We start from the raw sequence: 18,269 nt of genomic DNA, 5'->3' as shown, positions 1-18,269 counted from the left end.
ATATGTATGTATATGTATATATATGTATATGTATATATGTGTGTGTATTATTGAGGGTCTGCACTATAGGGAATTAGAAAAGTAGTAAACATGACAATATTATATCAACTGGCAAGTGAAGTTATATATAGAGAACAAATGTATGATTAAATTTGGCGTTCATTCAATTGATAATCATGTGATGCTTTTGAGCACTGGATGACATTTATAGGTATACCAAAAGATATGTTCTATTTGTTTCTACCATGGATTAGGGACGGCAGGTCCTTGTTTTGGCTTTTTTTTTTTTCTTTTTTGTATGATTTTGATTAAGTTTCATGGTGAGATATGGCTATTTATATTTTTCCTCCCAGTGGCTTAAATTTGATGCCATTGAGTAATTGTTAAACATATGGTGCAGGGCTTAAATTTGTAAGAATCACTCCCAGTGGCTTTGTATGTAGGGTTAGTTTAGGTTGCAACACACAATCCTGATAGAAGCAAACCGATTTTCCTTCCGCGCAACCGGTGACTAAGTGCATCATGGTTTGGACCGCCAGATTTGATCCACGCTTAATTTTGTTGAACAGTCTTCAAATCCAGCAGTCCAAACACCGGTTGCATGTGGTGACCGGTAGCTCCCATGAAATATTGGAAGGAACTTATAGAGCTGCAAATTTATTCAATCTTCCAAAATCCTCTCTAAGGGATTACAGTTGGAAACTTATAGAACCTAAACCTAAGAAAACCCTAGGGTAACAAAAGTACTAAAATACGCCAAACTAAATAATATGAAATAACAAGAGTCCAGCAGAAAACCTAAGGGAAACCGTAGGTAACCAAAGTACCTCTAACTTTATCGCAAATATTCCTAATACGATGGCATCATCTGGGATGTGCCAAATTAGGCTTGAATGGTATGTATGCTCGTCTGGGTTTCTGGGCATACTCTGGTTTGAGAGTGGGCACAAATAGAATGAGAAACAGTGTTGGCATCATCGTGGACAAGACCTTGACACAAGATGTTGTAGATGTCAAGAGGGTAGGAGATAGAATTATGGCAATCAAGATTGTAATAGGACAAGAACTCATCAATGTGATCAGTGCGTACGCACCTCAAGTAGGGTTGGATACAAGTTTGAAGGAGAAATTTTGGGAAGATCTTGGAGACTGGGTGCAAGGAATTGCCCAGACGAAGAAGGTATTTATAGGAGGAGATTTAAATGGACACGTGGGCAAGGAGACAGGCAACTATGGAGGTTTTCATGGTGGCCATGGTTTTGGGGAGAGAAACGAGGATGGGGAAGCCATCTTGGATTTTGCAATGGCATATGATCTCCTCTTAGCCAACACCTTCTTTAAGAAGAGAGAAGAACATGTCATCACCTACAAGAGTGGGTTGTCAAAAACACAAATAGATTTTCTTCTTCTGAGGAAAGGGGATCGTATAACTTGTAAGGATTGCAAAGTTACACCAGGAGAGAGGTTGGTTAATCAACATCACTTGTTGGTGATGGATGTACATATCAAAAGAGAGAAAATGGAAAAAGACTTGGAAGTGCCCAAGGACTAGATGGTGGAATCTAAAAGGGGAAAAACAAACCATTTTCAAAGAGAAAGTAATCACCCAATGCGTGTGGGATAGAGGGGGGGAAGCTAGCCAAAGGTGGGATTCCATGGCTAGTTGTATCCAAAAAGTAGCAAAAGAGGCATTAGGGGAGTCCAAGGGCTTTGCTCCACACCAAAAGGAATCTTGGTGGTGGAATGAGGAGGTACAAACAAAGGTGAAGGCTAAGAAGGAATGTTGTAAAGCCTTATACAAAGATAGGACTGATGAAAATGGTGAAAGGTATAGAATAGCGAAGCAGGAGGCGAAGAAAGCTGTGAGAGAAGCTAAGCTAGCGGCTTATGATGATATGTATAAGCAACTAGATACCAAAGAAGGAGAGTTGGATATCTATAAACTAGCTAGAGAAAGGGAAAAGAAGACAAGGGACCTAAACCAAGTGAGGTGCATCAAGGATGAGGATGGAAAGGTTGTTGCTACAGAGAACGCGGTCAAAGACAGATGGAGAGGTTATTTTCATAATATTTTCAATGAAGGACATGAAAGGAGTACTTCTTTGGGGGAGTTGAGTAACTCAGAAGAGTGTAGAAACTACTCCTTTTACCGTCGAATCAGGAAGGAAGAAGTGGTTGTAGCTTTGAAAAAGATGAAGCATAGAAAAGCAGTGGGCTCAGATGATATACCGATCGAAGTGTGGAAAGTCTTGGGAGAGAAGGGTATGGCTTGGGTCACAGACTTTTTCAATAGGATTTTGAAAACGAAGAAGATGCCAAATGCGTGGTGAAAGAGCACTTTGGTGCCTATCTACAAGAATAAGGGCGACGTACAAAATTGCATGAATATAGATTGAGGCAAGAGATACGGGCTTCGGACAACCAATTCGGGTTCATGCCAGGGCGTTCAATCATGGAGGCAATCTATCTCTTACGAAGATTGATGGAAAGATATAGAGAGGAAAAAGGATTTACATATGGTCTTTATAGATTTGGAACAAGCGTATGATAGGGTCCCAAGAGACATTCTTTGGAGGATTTTAGAGAAGAAAGGAGTACGAGTGGCATATATCCAAGCTATAAAGGATATGTATGATGGAGCAAAAACTGCCGTAAGAACTCATGAATGACAAACCGAAAGCTTCCCCATAACTGTGGGGTTACATCAAGGCTCATCCTTAAGTCCTTACCTCTTTGCATTGGTAATGGATGAGTTAACGAGACATATTCAAGATGATATTCCTTGGTGTATGCTTTTCGTAGACGGTTTAGTGTTGATAGATGAAACTCAGGAAGGGGTAAATGCGAAGCTTAACCTTTGGAGAGAAGTGTTGGAATTGAAAGGTCTTCGCCTAAGCCAATCAAAGACAGAGAATATATGGAGTGCAATTTTAGTGCAAATGGAGACCAAAATGAATTAGGGGTGAGGACCGGAGATCAGAAAGTACCAAAGAGCGACTGCTTTCGCTACCTAGGATCTATCTTGCAAAAGAACAGAGAATTAGATGGAGTCCTCAACCATAGAATACATGCTGGATAGATGAAGTGGAAGAGTGCATCCGGCGTGTTGTGTGACAGCCGTATGCCATTGAAGCTCAAGGAAAAATTTTATAGGATAGCAATAAGGCCGACGATGCTGTATGGCATGAAATGTTGGGCGGTGAAGCATCAACACGTACATAACATGGGTGCAGCGGAGATGAGGATGCTTCGTTGGATGTGTGGGCACACGAGAAAGGATAAGATTAGGAATGAGGATATCTGAGGTAAAGTAGGAGTAGCCGAAATTGAAGAAAAGATGAGAGAAAATCGGTTACGATGGTTTGGACATGTGCAAAGAATGCCTACTGACGCTCCGGTTAGAAGATGCGACTACGGGACAGAGGTCCAGGGCCGAAGGGGTAGAGGAAGACCTAGGAAAACTTTGGAAGAGACTCTAAGAAAAGACTTAGAGTACTTGGATCTAACCGAGGACATGACACAGAACCGAGATCAATGGCGTTCTAGGATTCATATAGCCAACCCCACTCAGTGAGAAAAGGCTTTGTTGTTGTTGTTGTTACTCTGTTTTGAGAGTAAGGTGCTCAGCTGTTTTTAAATTTCTGTGACTATGATTGCTCAATTTGTATCCCCATTTTATTAAATTTCTGGTTTCCTCTTGAGATTTAAAAATCAAAGGTATAAGTTTTGCTAGCAGATGAATCAAAATTTCAATGAAACATTCCAAGGGATTTATGCCTTTTGCATAGTATTCTAAGTGGACTTCAAGGTATATAGTATATCCATTCTGAAGTTTATTTAATTTATTATATATATATATATATATACATATATATATATATATATATATATATAAAAGCTGCTCCCAAAAAGATTTGTATAAGAAATGATTGATAACTAGGTACCTCCTCCAAATTCCGAATATGTATCACTGTCTTCACTTCCAATCTTGTGTTTTCTTTTTAGTGGTGATGTGCTGCTTCCAATAACATGGATTGTGTTTCCTTGCTGCGCTTCTTAATTGCTTTCCATAATGATTCATTCAGGAGGAGGTTGCGAAAGAGTTTGGCATACCAGTGCATTTTCAGCGTTTTTGGCTGTGGGCAAAGCGTCAAAACCATCCTAACCGTCCATTAACGCCTAAGGAGGAAACACGATCTGTACTTAATCTTGTGCTGCTACTATTTTTATGTTTTAAAGTATATTTTTTTCTTCTTTTTCTTCAATGTTTGTGGAACAGATGAAATTCATCTCCATATCCATTTGATGATGTTTGCATGTACAAGCTAATGCTTTTTAGAGAGTGCGTTTTTAAAAAAGCTACACTTTCTGTCTTTGACTTGTGGTTGTTGAAGCAGTTCTTTCATGTTGCATTACATCGGATGCCTTATTATATTTGTTAATGTATAGAAGCCTTAATTCCATATTTGTGCACTATGTATACTTATTGTTACACATGGTTGACTGGTAGTGAAGCCTGGCCGAGATTATTTGATTTTTTTAGGCCACATTGTTTCAATGAGAATTGCTCCACATTGTTTCAATAAAAATGGTTAAACAATTAGTATGTCTTGGTTGGGAAAGGTTTTCCATGGAAAATTACAATTTTGAAGAAAATTAGATTTTTATTTTTTGGAAAGACTCAGAAATATTCATTCTATAACATCAAGTAAAGAGTTTTTCGCTTTTGTATTTTTAAAGAAAACATTTTCTGGAAGTAGCTGATGTGTACAGTAGAGTAATAAAGGCCACATGGATGACTTGACTTTGCTTTTTACATCATCAAACATAGTCCAGAAAAGTGCTTTTTACATCAGTCTTTCTTTCATTGCATTGTAGGTTGGACAGTTGAGTGAGGTATCGAACAGGGTTCATAATGCAGAACTAAAGTTATTCTTAGAAGTAGAGCTTGGGCTGGTAATTGTACTTTACTACTAAAGATTGTGTCATTCTTGTATGGAATGTTCTTTATAGCATTTACCCAGATTTTCTGCATTTTTATTCAGGATTTACACCCTGTTGCTCCACCTGACAAGACAAAGGATGATATCCTGCTTTTCTTTAAGCTTTATGATCCAGAAAAAGAAGAATTACGGTACATTAATTTGGCATATTTGGGTTACTCTTACTCAATAAGTTACGGAAGAAGATGAAGTTTTATGTTTTTTGCTTATTTTCTCCATAATGTCAGATATGTTGGAAGACTTTTCGTGAAGAGTACTGGTAAGGCAGCTGAAATCTTGTCAAAATTAAATGAAATGGCTGGCTATGCTCCCGAGGAAGAGATTGACCTGTATGAGGTTTGTATGCAATCACATCTTGTCTCAGCTCTATGTCATTCTGTAGGCAACTTCTAGAACTACATGGTATATGTCCTTATGACAATGAAACTAGCAATTTAGCTAAGGATGGCACAATAGTCAGTTCACGACAGTAACCATGACTGGTTGAAGAAGTTTGATTTGTTTGCATCATCTATAAACAAGTACCCAAAACCTTGTGCCTTCACCGATTGAATCCAAGGTTCATGGGCCATAAGTTGAGTTTGTCTGGTGTAGAGCTGCCTGATTACTGGTCTCTGTTATTTACTAATTATTTATGTGGCGGTTGATTTATTTTGATTCTTTCTTTAGTTGTCAACCATGGTTTCTTACCGATGCTCTGATTCCCAGGAAATTAAGTTTGAGCCCAATGTCATGTGTGAACCCATCGATAAGAAGTTCACATTTCGTGCCTGCCAGGTATTTTCTAAATATTATCAGTGTTCATTAGCACTTTTGCTCGTCAATATTTGAACTTCTTGTCATTGTATGCAGCTTCAGGATGGAGACATTGTCTGCTTTCAGAAGTCAACTTCATTTGAAGGTGAACATCTCCGCTATGATGATGTCCCATCTTTTCTGAAATACGTGCACAACCGTCAAGTAAGACTTCCTGAAACTTATACTTAATGTGTTGGAATTTGGAAACTACTATTCCTTTGGTGCTTTATTTGAATTGGTAGTCATATGAGAACAGACTTTTGGTATGGTTGTGAGACTCTTACTGAAGCTTGATCTCATGCTGGTCCTGTTACTAGAAAAAGGATTTAAAATACATGCTTGTTTTCTGGATGATTGATTTGTTTCACCCACCCATATAAGAAGTTAACTGTGGTGCACTGTGGGTGCCGTCCCGTCATCATGTATAATAAGATGGAATAGTCATGTTTTCTAATTTCTTTGTAGACTTTTATACTGTAGATTACTAGACCATGTTCTGTCATGACTATTGTGTCTGAATATCTAGTTATTTCACCATAAATATTCTTGAGGAGCATTATTTCAGATAATGTATCCTATATCTCTATTATGTATGCCTGTGTTGGTGATATATTCTCATTGTCACAATTCTGTGAGTTCAGGAGGTAAGTATTGTGTATTTTAATAAAATTGTTTCTCATAAAAAAAGGTAACTTGGTTTGGCTAAGTCTTTATCATCTGATATGTCACAGGTTGTTCACTTCCGATCCCTTGAGAAACCCAAAGAAGAGGATTTCTCTCTAGAACTGTAAGCTACATTATTGTTGGTTAAAGTTTATCTACATTATTTACAATACCAATGCATTTGTGTTCATTAACTGTCCTGTATATGATCTACAAGTGAGTTTGTCATTACAATCTCACGGGTTGTCGTATTGATTTTAAGGTCAAAACTCCATACCTATGATGATGTTGTGGAACGAGTAGCTCGACAACTTGGTTTGGATGATCCATCCAAACTTAGGCTTACACCGCACAACTATTACTCACAACAACCCAAACCCCAGCCAATTAAGTATCGTGGGGTTGACCACTTGACTGATATGCTGGTCCACTACAGTCAGGTAATAATTCCACATCCCTAGGGGATATTTATTTTAATACCTAGAACAAAACTCTTACATCAATCTATGACAGACTTCAGATATATTGTACTATGAAGTGTTGGACATCCCTCTGCCTGAATTACAAGGTTTGAAAACTCTGAAAGTCGCATTCCATCATGCTACTAAGGAAGAAGTGAGTACACCTACAAGTTCGTACAAAGTTATGGTTTGTTAGTTTTAATTATTTTCTGATATATCTGTCTTTTACCAGGTGGTCATTCACACCATAAGATTGCCAAAACAGAGCACTGTTGGGGATGTAATTAATGATCTTAAAACTAAGGTGACATTTTTGGCTTGTTATTGTCACTATCATCCTATCCAGCCAATTGAAACTAACTATTTACTAGTAGTGTGTAGAACTTTTTGTTTTTTGGCCCACTTTTTTGATCTTGTCAACAGTTTACTTTAATCATTTATTTACTTAGTTTAATACCCTGAGTTTATGGCTCTAACTGGGTGTATCCCATCTTGGAACAGGTTGAATTGTCTCGTCCGGATGCAGAACTTAGGTTGCTTGAAATTTTCTATCACAAGATTTACAAGGTATGAGCTTCATCTTCCAATAAAAACGCTCTGACTACCATACCTGTGAAGTAGATATATGAAAGAAAAAATTGATAAGTATTGGTCTGATTAACGGATTCTTTCTAAAGTAAATTATACAATACCATCGCAAAAATAGGGATACAGTTTGTAAGAACACACTTTGAAAGTAATGTTTTCTATGTCCCTGCTGTGTGAGCTGAGTGTTAATTGGCTTGTTTTCTATATCTGTGCATGTCAAATGTCTCTGCGATGTTAATGTTTTCTATGTCCCTGCTATTTGAGCTAAGTGTTAATTGGCTTGTTTTCAACATCTGTGCATGTCAAATGTACAACATCGTGAATTCTGCGATAGGCATGGCTTTTTATCAAAATTTATATTTATCAAGCATTACAGGTAGGGTGAGGACATAAAATCCAACCGTGAGTAAAATGAAGCATGAGTCCACCACAAAAACGTAGGCCGTTTGTAGACATCAAAATTTCGGTGAAATGAATGTTGATCAATAATTAAAATTTCAACTCCCACGTGTCACATAAATTTTACATGTAGCGTGTGACTCAACGAAAAATCGAAATAAATTGGAAAAGTCATCAAATAGGACACGTGTCAATACCTGGTAGAAATGATTTATTTCATCTGATTATTTAAATCCAAAAATCAAGTTTTGGAATTCTATAAATAGGAAGCCAAGACATTCATTTTGGAGGAGAAAAGGAAGAGAAATTTACATTACACCAAAACTTTGAAGCCTTGAAACTCTAAAGCTCTCAAGCAAATCCCGAAGGATCAAGAAAGCCCTTTTCGTTTTTCGTCAAATCCTCCTTCAAGATCAAGTCCCAACGGCCCTTGAAATACTCCCACCAACTCAAGATCAAGCCTCGACGGCCCCTTGAAGAAAGTGTTCATCATTCATCATCCGTTCATCCTAAGATCAAGTTGGATCAACAACCTCAACAAACTTATACACCCATTCTTCAAGATCAAGCCCAACGCCCCTTGAAGATCCATTCATCAACTGTTCATCTTTAGATCAAGCCCCGACGGCCCTTTGGATCAACAACTCATCCACAAACCTACACCCTACGAAGATAGAATCAGAGGATCAAATTACAAAGAGATTGTAACCTCAAAATCATTAATACAAAAATATATTTTGTACACGTATTCTTGTTTCAGGAATTTTTCGTGTTTACAAATTTGGCACGCCCAGTGGGACAATCTCTACCTCTCATCTCTATCCTCAAATCATCGAAAAACGCAAATGGCATCAAGAAATGATCAAGTTGTTCCTGCAATCAAAGCAAAGAACAAGAACATCATCGTCGCAAGTGGTGATATTTCGGGCATCATAACCCGAAGTAAGGCAAGAGATTTTTTTGTCGCGGCTTCCGTCCCTGCATTAACTCTGTCAAAGGAACAAGAGCACCTGAGATACGAGCCTGTGATCACCCTAGCCTCGCTAAGGGCATCAAGGGGGGAAAGCCCGAGGAAATACTCAGAGTCCCTACTCTCCGACGCTGATTCGAGCGGCAGTACAACCATGCAAGTCATGACCACTAGAGCAACTTCAATCGAGGAGCAGCTAGCTCAGATGAATGAAGCAATTGCAAAGCTCACACGGACTGTGGAAGAGAAGGACTTGCAGATTGCTGCACTCGTCAACCAACTAGATGCACGGCCCGACGTGAAAGTCGACCCAAATGTTGGCCTAGTAAAGAAAGAAGTTAACGAAGAAGAGGAGCCTCCAGCAGAGAAAGTCGAAGAGAAGCTGAAGCTAGACCAAGCAACGGCGTTCATGGGATCTCTCTCTATCCAGCAACTACAGGAGATGATTGCAAGCACTATCAAGACACAGTACGAAGGAAGCTCGCATGACTCCGTACTGTACTCAAATCCTTACTCCAAGAAGATTGATGCTTTGAAGATGCCAAGGGGTTATCAGCCCCCAAAATTCATGCAGTTCGATAGAAAAGGCAACCCGAAGCAACATGTCGTCCATTTCATTGAAACTTGGCAACAATGCTGGGATAGAGGGAGACTACCTCGTCAAACAGTTCGTGCGTTCGCTGAAAAGTAACGCTTGTGACTGGTACACTGACCTCGAACCTGAGTCTATCAACAATTGGGACCAGCTAGAAAGGGAATTCCTCAACCGTTTCTACAGCACTCGTCGTACTGTAAGCATGCTAGAGCTGACCAGTACGAAACAGTGGAAAGATGAACCTGTCGTCGACTACATAAATAGATGGCGCTCCTTAAGTCTGGATTGCAAAGATCAGCTTTCTGAAACCTCTGCCATTGAGATGTGCGTTCAAGGCATGCACTGGGGGTTACATTACATCTTCCAAGGCATAAAACCAAGAACATTCGAAGAGCTAGCAACTCGTTCCCACGACATGGAGCTGAGTATCGCTAATCACGAGAAAAATGAGCCGATTACTAACTTCGATAAGGATAAAGTATTCGCCCCAAATGTAGACAAGACCGGGAAGAAACCCGCTAAGGAAGTTTTCACCATCAACACTACCCCTATCAAGCCCTCCTCAGCGCCCATCAAGACCTCCTCAGCGCCCATCAAGATCTCCTCCAAGAAGAAAACGAAGGAGATAAAGACAAGTGAGCCTCCTCGCACCCAAGACAGATACAAGAGCACCTTGAGAGAGTTGGAACAGAAAACATATCCTTTTCCTGACTCTGACATGGCTGCCATGTTAGACGACTTGCCTGACGAAGAGGTGTTCTACATCGATATTTTCCCGACATGGACGATGTTCTTCGATGGATCCGCACGAGCAGACGGAGCGGGGGCAGGAGTAGTATTCATGACGCCACAAAGGCAAATACTACCTTACTCCTTCCAACTGAATGAGCTATGCTCCAACAATGTTGCTGAGTACCAAGCATTGATAATCGGGCTCCAAATGGCGATCAACATGGAAATCACAGCTCTTGAGGTGTATGGCGATTCCAAGCTCATAATCAATCAACTCTTAACTGAATATGAGGTGAGGAAAGATGATCTCGTCCCATACTTCCGGCTAGCAACCCAACTGCTCCAAAAGTTTGAAGCTGTGACACTAGAACATGTGCCAAGAAAGGAAAATCAAATGGCAGACGCTCTCGCCAATCTAGCCTCGAGCATGACATTAGGAAAAGATGAAGTTGCAGACGTGCCAGTTTGCCAAAGATGGGTGATTTCGCTCGTTAATGAAATGTCACTAGATGATACAAATGTCATCTCAGTACTTCCAGTCGATGCTGAAGAGTGGAGACAGCCGCTGATCAACTACTTAGAGCACGGAAAGCTTCCAGATGATCTTAGACACCGTTCCGAAATACGTCGACGAGCACCTCGCGTCCTTTACTACAAAGGAACACTCTACCGACGCTCTTTTGAAGGAGTGCTCCTGAGATGCCTAGGTGAGGAAGAAGTTAATCAAGCCATGGAAGAAGCACATTCAGGTGTGTATGGGGCACATCAGTCTGGACCAAAGCTACATTTCCGGCTTAAAAGAATGGGTTACTACTGGTCGAGCATGGTGAAGGACTACCTGAAACACGCCAAAAGGTGCCAAGCTTGCCAATTCCACGCCAACTTCATACATCAACCGCCTAAACCATTACACCCTACAGTTGCTTCATGGCCGTTCGACGCATGGGGATTGGACGTTGTAGGACCAATTACGCCAAAGTCATCTGCAGGGGAAGCTTACATCCTAGCTGCAACAGATTACTTCTCCAAGTGGGCTGAAGCCATACCTTTAAGGGAAGTAAAAAAGGAAACTGTTGTTCGTTTCATCAAGGAGCATATCATCCACCGATATGGGGTGCCTCGCTACATTATCACTGACAACGGAAAGCAGTTCTCCAACCGACTCGTGGACGAGCTTTGCGACAAATATAAGTTCAAGCAGTACAAGTCTTCCATGTATCATGCTCCGGCCAACGGCCTCGCAGAAGCATTCAACAAGACGCTGTGCAACCTCCTGAAAAAGGTAATCGGCCGAACAAAGAGAGACTGGCATGAAAGAATAAGTAAAGCACTTTGGGCATATAGGACTACACATAGGACTCCTACCCGAGCTACACCTTATTCTCTCGTATATGGCGTAGAAGCTGTTCTACCGCTCGAAAGTCAAATCCCCTCACTAAGGATAGCTATACAAGAAGGCTTGACTGATGAAGAAAATGCAAAGTTGCGCCTTCAGGAGTTGGAAGCGCTGGATGAGAGAAAGCTCGAAGCTCAACAACACTTGCAATGCTATCAAGCACGGTTATCCAAGGCATTCACAAGAAAATCCGCCCAAGGTCTTTCCAAGCCGGAGATCTCGTGCTGGCATTGCGTAGGCCTATCATTACAACTCATAAGACAAAAAGTAAGTTCACATCAAAGTGGGATGGACCTTACGTAATACAAGAGATCTACACCAATGGCGCCTATTTAATCATGGCAGAAGACGGGTTGAAGATCGGCCCCATCAATTGTAGATTTTTGAAGCGCTACTACCCCTAAAGCAAACGCACTACGCTCCTGGCCCGCAAGAGCATAAACTGTGTACGGCAAAATCATAATCAAAACCATCACTCATTTGAACTACGTCATGACTTGATCCCTCCTCAACCAAGGGTACGTAGGCAACTTGAAACTTCAAAACTTCAAGTACAGTCACATCAAAAAAAAAAAAAAAACACTTTAAAGAATAAAGAGCAAATTCAAGAATGCAAACATTTTATTTCTTTAAAGGAAAAAATCTGATTACAAAAGAGAGAGGGCAGAAGACACTACTCGAAAACTATGTCCTTAAAACTAAGGAGGCGGTCTTCAAGCAAACCTTCCAAAGCCTTCAAAGTCTCTACCTCGATGAGAGACAGGATGGGCAACTCCATAGCCATGTCTTTCTCTTGTTCTAGGCGTGAAATCTCCTCTTGGCATTGAGAAAGGGTAGCTCCCTGCTCCTCGAGAACACTTTCAAGTTTTGATGCCTCGATGCCCAGCTGTTCTTGTTCTCGCATCAACATATCTAGACGTACCCGGACGGAAGCTAAAGAAGTCTCTGTAGATTGATAATCTCCCGAAGCAGCTTGCTGAGAAGACCGGGCTTGGGTTAGTGACAAGTCTATTGCAACAAGTTGGTGAGCTCTAACATCTGGACTCAACTTCTTCAAGGAAATAACACGCAAGGAAGAATATTCAGTTGAAGCGGCCATAATTTCAGCAATCTTGATCTTTAAGGATGAAGAATCAATGTTAAGATTGTCAATTGCAGAAATAAGTTTGGACAAGTCCTCCTTAAGCAACGAAAGGTCCTCTGACGGACATTTCGAAATCCTCTCCTCAATATGGCTCTTGATATCCATTACCGCACGAAGATTGATGCGATGAATAAGCTGCTCAGTACCATTAAGGTTTGGCCCTCTCAAAGAGATCTCAGAGCTAGCTGGCAAAGGTATAGAATGCATGACGGGATCTTGCATGCCTCCACCTACACACGGCAAACTTGGGAAACTTGACAAACTTGGGATAAGCTCTGTACCAGGTGGATCCCCAATCTCCTCGCCTGTAGGTAGGTCACCTCCAAATAGCATCTCCGCATAAGAATAAATACCTGTGGTTACCAAGTCAAAAGAACAAGAAGGCCCAACCTAAAGAAAACAAAGAAAGCTGTTAGAAACAAAAGCTAGAACAATGAAAGCAGAAGAAGTCATAAGAGAGAAGAAGATGCATACGTCTTTCTCAAACGACACACTGCCATCGAGTTGAGGGAGCCTAAACACTTCTTTCTTCTTGTGACGAAAATTGACATCGCTATCGGTCTGAGCGCCTTCAAGACGTCGCTTGTTTAAAACTTGTTGACCATGCCGCAAAACAAGTCCATCTTCGTGCGAATCAACTTCATCACCAGCCTCTTCAGATACATCCAGATGTTGAGAAGACAAGCGTGGACGTTGAGGGACTAAAACAACTGGTCTATCTTGCAAAGTAGCAGCACTCGCGCAATCAAAAGATATCAGTTGTGTAGGAACCACAGAACACCCCTCCTTCAATGCATCAAGGTGTGAATGAGAAGAATTGGTACCACTTGCCATCCCCAAATTCTCATAATATACCTTTGACCACCAACTTACGTAAGCACGGGTTACTGGACTACTCTTGAACTCGTCTTTGGCCGGCAGGGTGATAGAAGCATTTGTACATGCATGGGTACAAGACTCCCAATGCATATACACGGCTTGCAAGGAGTCTAATTGGTTTTTTTCCTTCAACTTGCCTGGCACATGTTGGACAAAACCAAATTGCCTGTTGAAACGGTGGGGACTATACGGTTGAACAATGCATCGATCTTCTTGCCGCAAAGAAACATACCCTGAGCGAAGACTTATAAGGTAAGATAAGTCTGAGAAGCGAAGATGCGAATCGTCCATGATGCCTCGCCGCACTGAGCCAACTCTCGCCAGATAGTCCATCTTCAAGCCTTCGCAGCTTCTAAACAGTGCTTGTGCCTGAGAATCATCGAAGCTCTTCGAAGAAAGCACGCCAGAATACTTCGTCATCAAAGGCCCTGACTTGTTTAGAGTAGAAGAAAAAAAATAAGTGCCGAAGTACTCACCCAACCAACCATACACATAGTGGTAGGGAAGAACCGCAGCACGATCTTCAGTGTTTGCCGAGTTCGAAACAACACTCAAGCCGTTATAAATATTGGCCAAAACCGGGATAGCAAGACTGAAAGATTCACCTGTAGCCATCTTGCTAGCAACTTTGAAAACCCCAGGACGAACAAAGTTGACGTCGCCAATTGGAAAAACAAACTTACAAAGCCAACAAGTTAAGAAAGCAGCTAGGTAAGATTCTTCCACATGCTCTGATGCTATGCCAAGGTCCTCAAACGCTCTCAGCTCGGCAGGAGAACGGCGCCTAGCTGAACCAATGGCACCAGATGGATATAGGTCTCTCTTTGGCTTAGTGGTTTTGTTGCAACTTCTTCTCTTCGAGGACTTCTTGTACCTCGCGTCCTCCCAATACCAGAAGCGGATCCATGAAGAAATCTTCACGCCTGATTCACCTCGAGCATCTTGGGAAAGCTTGTGATATGCCCAAAATAAACAGCGACAACTCGCAGGCAATCATCGGTTATTGCAGAGAGAAAGTTCCTCCGCACTAGGAACAACCTCGTCATAAAACTTACCTTGGATTGGCAATCCCCCTATCTTCTGGAGATCCCAAAGTGAAATTGACATCTCTCCTTGAGCTGTATGAAGCGTGTTAGTCGCTGAACACCAATGCTCAAAGAACGCATGAAGGACAGAATGATGGAGATCATAACTAAACAAAGATGCGTACACGGCATGGTAAAGGCCCATGCTAGTAAGCACATGTTTAGATCGGCCCAAGACATCTTAAAGTCACTCTCAATAAGACTCAGCAAAAACAGCTTCTCCGGTAGTCGACAAGACATCATTCCAAGTCATAGCTCCGCTGCGAATGTGATCTCCGAGAAGCTTAAACGAAGCCGGATGATTGTCACGAGCATGGTGTGAAGGGTTCAAGATAAGAAACCCCAGTGTGCACGCCTCCTTCTCTGTATTTGATCGAATAAAGTCTGCCACCTTCCAAGATACTTCAGAAGACCACGACTTAATATGCATGGAGTTGTCTTTTGTAGGAAAAGCAAGCGCCTTAAGGCCAGTCAGTGGGGCGTAAATCTTTAGCGTTGTTCCCCTATCTTGCGAATCACCTTCCTTCGCGAGAATGGTGATGGTGTTGCTCTTAAAACATTTGAAAAATATCATGACCGCAACAAAGCAAAATCAGCCACAAAACTTGAACAGGAGGACAACAGACAGTGCAATGGTGTGCAGCGAACGGTGCAGCGATGACGGTGCAGCAAGCAGCATAAACTCGCTGCGGTCTTTTGCATAACCCCACATGGTAAAAGTGACACACTGCAACAAGCTCCAAGCAGCGAAAAGAGAAAGGCTGCATAGTTGCTTGAGCGAATGAATCGGTTTGCTGAGCAGCAGGCGCAGGTGCAGGTACAAGCTGATGATCAATCTGAGACCCAGAAAGCACCACCACGTTTAGGCAGTAGCTGTGCAATGGTTGCAGTTGCTGCTATCCCATATAACATATATATATATATATATAATGGTCTCCAGAGAGGCACATGAATGAGAGGCCATGCACAGCAGGGGAAATCCGAAACAAAATATTAAAAGCACTGATGGTGTGGTAGAAGTGATGGTCGCGTGCGGAAAACAAATGTCAAAAAACAAAAGAAGGATGATGGCCATCATTTTGTGAGTAGTGGTGCACGCACCGAAGAAAATAATAATATATATCAATTATAAAAGCTTCAGCACCACCGAAAGCAAAGAAAAAAAACATCTTTGGTGGATCAGCGCCACTGAAAGCAAAGAAAAGAAAAATAATAATAATAATAATAAAATAAAGTAAAAGGGAATGATGATGTTGGAAAACAATGATAATGTTGGGAAGCAATGATGAAGGTAAAGAATAAAAAAACAATAATAAAATAAAATAAAATAAATGATGATGGACGGCATCAAGTGAAAAAAAAAAAAAAAAACCCATCTTGGTGATATATATGTTTTATCTGTATTTAGCACAATACATTAAATAAAATAAAGTATATTCATTAATCTTCGAGAAATTACACGTGCGTACAAAAAAAAAAAAAAAAAGATGGAACTTTCACAAAGGTTGTTTACGTGAAGCCCCACTACTTGGGAAAACTCCAGGAGCGGGAGGCATCGAAGATAGATCATTCGAGGCCCCAATACTTGGTGGAACGCTAGATGACGCAGGAAAGAGGTGCCTCTGGAAGAAAGCCGCAAGCCTTTGACGGTCACCTTGAATTCGACCTTTAGATTCTTGCAGCTCATCAAGCTTTCTCTTCATGTCTGTCCAATAATTATTGGCAAACACGTGTAAACTTCTATTCTCGTACTTAAGCTGTTTGATCTCTTGCTTGAGATTTTCCATCTCTGTCATCAATTATTCAACTTGACGAGATCAAGCAAGTAGGCGTTGACCCATGTTGGAAACAGAGCCCGCACATTGAACACTGAGAGTTAGGGACTCTTGAACGGCCAACTCATCGGACCGTCCTGAAAGCAGCCTACTGTCTTTAGGAGTGAGGAGGTTCCTAGCTACTATCGTAGCTGTTGTTGCATCCGTCATCACGGAGTCTTCACATGTAAGAGGCCTATTAGGAGATAAGAAAGACGGGCACCATACATTACCTTGACGCGGCGCAACCGGATCACTGCTGAAACTCAAATCTAAGCAAAGGTTAGATGAGTTAGCCATTTTCAAAAATGTTAAAAGAGAAAGGTTGGATGGAGTAAAATCTCAAAGGGTCGGAGACGATATTCACGGATGGGCAATCTTCAAAGTATGCATGTTAGAGGTGATCGATCACCTCTATAAAGGGAGAAGCGACACAACCACCGATTCAAATTGAAGAGACACCACTCTTCAAAGCCAGATTTTCTGAACAACCACCGGTTCGGAGGGTGTTACCTCTTTGATTTCTGAACAAACGCTTCTTCGATTTTTTAGCAAGCGTCTCTTCGATTTCTGAATAGACGCTTCTTCGATTTTTTAGCAATCGTATCTTCGATTTCCGAACAAACGCCTATTTGATTTCTGAGCAAGCGCCTCTTCGATTTCTGAATGAACAACCCTGTTCCTCCTTTTTTTATAGAGGCAAAAATTGTGTGGTAGTTGAGATAATGACCTCCACGCGTTCTCAACTTTGTCAGAGATCTTTGACAAAGTTGCACGTGTTATCTGAAAAGCCGAGATTGTGTCTGAAGAGTTGGCGAAATTTACGTAGGAAAATCTGACTTTGAAGAGTGGTGTCTCTTCAATTTGAATCGGTGGTTGTGTTGCCTCTCCCTTTATAGAGGTGATCGATCACCTTTAACATGCATACTTTGAAGATTGCACATCCGTGAATATCGTCTCCGACCCTTTGAGATTTTACTCTATCCAACCATTCTCTTTTAACATTTTTGAAAATGGCTAACTCATCTAATCTTTGCTTAGATTTGAGTCTTAGCAGCGATCCGGTTGCGCTGCGTCAAGGTAATGTATGGTGCCCGTCTTTCTTATCTCCTAATGGCCCTCTTACATGTGAAGACTCCGTGATGACGGATAAACAACAGCTACGATAGTAGTTAGGAACCTCCTCACTCCTAAAGACAATAGGCTGCTTTCAGGACGGTCCAATGAGTTGGCCGTTCAAGAGTCCCTAACTCTTAGTGTTCAGTGTGCGGGCTCTGTTTCCAACATAGGCCAACGCCTACTTGCTCGAACCCGTCAAGTTGAATCATTGATGGCGGAGGTGGAAAATCTTAAGCAAGAGATCAAACAGCTTAAGTACGAGAATAGAAGTTTCCACGTGCTTGCCAATAATTATTCGACAGGCATTAAGAGGAAGCTTGATGAGCTGCAAGAATCTGAAGGTCGAATTCAAAGTGACCGTCAAAGGCTTGCGGCTTTCTTCCAGATGCACCTCTTTCCTGCGTCATCTAGCGTTCCACCAAGTATTGGGGCCTCGAATGATCTATCTTCGATGCCTCCCACTCATGGAGTTTTGCCAAGTAGTGAGGCTTCACGTAAACAACCTTTGTGAAAGCTCCATCTTTTTTTTTTTTTTTGTACGAACTTGTAATTTCTCGGAGATTAATGGACATGCTTTATTTTATTCAGTGTATTGTGCTAAATACAGATAAAACATATACATC

At 41.3% G+C, this 18,269-nt stretch overlaps 1 protein-coding gene across 8 annotated transcripts in view; it reads left to right on the top strand.

Moving 5' to 3' along the window:
* LOC103958051 (ubiquitin C-terminal hydrolase 12-like) overlaps window positions 1-18,269 on the top strand; it is a 39,403-nt gene that overhangs the window by 9,859 nt on the left and 11,275 nt on the right. For 5 of the 8 annotated variants that reach the window (XM_009370281.3, XM_009370273.3, XM_048571246.1 and 2 more), the window contains exons 16-26: window positions 4,086-4,199; window positions 4,879-4,956; window positions 5,046-5,134; window positions 5,231-5,339; window positions 5,712-5,780; window positions 5,856-5,963; window positions 6,533-6,588; window positions 6,727-6,904; window positions 6,978-7,079; window positions 7,158-7,229; window positions 7,427-7,492. In XM_009370281.3, the coding sequence (XP_009368556.2) occupies window positions 4,086-4,199; window positions 4,879-4,956; window positions 5,046-5,134; window positions 5,231-5,339; window positions 5,712-5,780; window positions 5,856-5,963; window positions 6,533-6,588; window positions 6,727-6,904; window positions 6,978-7,079; window positions 7,158-7,229; window positions 7,427-7,492 (1,041 nt within the window). Of the gene's footprint in view, window positions 1-4,085; window positions 4,200-4,878; window positions 4,957-5,045; window positions 5,135-5,230; window positions 5,340-5,711; window positions 5,781-5,855; window positions 5,964-6,532; window positions 6,589-6,726; window positions 6,905-6,977; window positions 7,080-7,157; window positions 7,230-7,426; window positions 7,493-7,881; window positions 8,073-18,269 lie in introns of those variants that run through there. The other 3 variants (XM_048571251.1, XM_048571250.1, XM_048571245.1) reach the window with 3 other exon arrangements.

The sequence above is a fragment of a genome, unplaced genomic scaffold, assembly GCF_019419815.1.
Source record: "Pyrus x bretschneideri cultivar Hongxiangsu unplaced genomic scaffold, Pyrus_bretschneideri_v1 Contig58, whole genome shotgun sequence".
NCBI classification, from domain to species: domain Eukaryota; kingdom Viridiplantae; phylum Streptophyta; class Magnoliopsida; order Rosales; family Rosaceae; genus Pyrus; species Pyrus x bretschneideri.
Note: the sequence above shows the minus strand (reverse complement) of the source record. Positions and strands in the feature narration are given on the sequence as shown.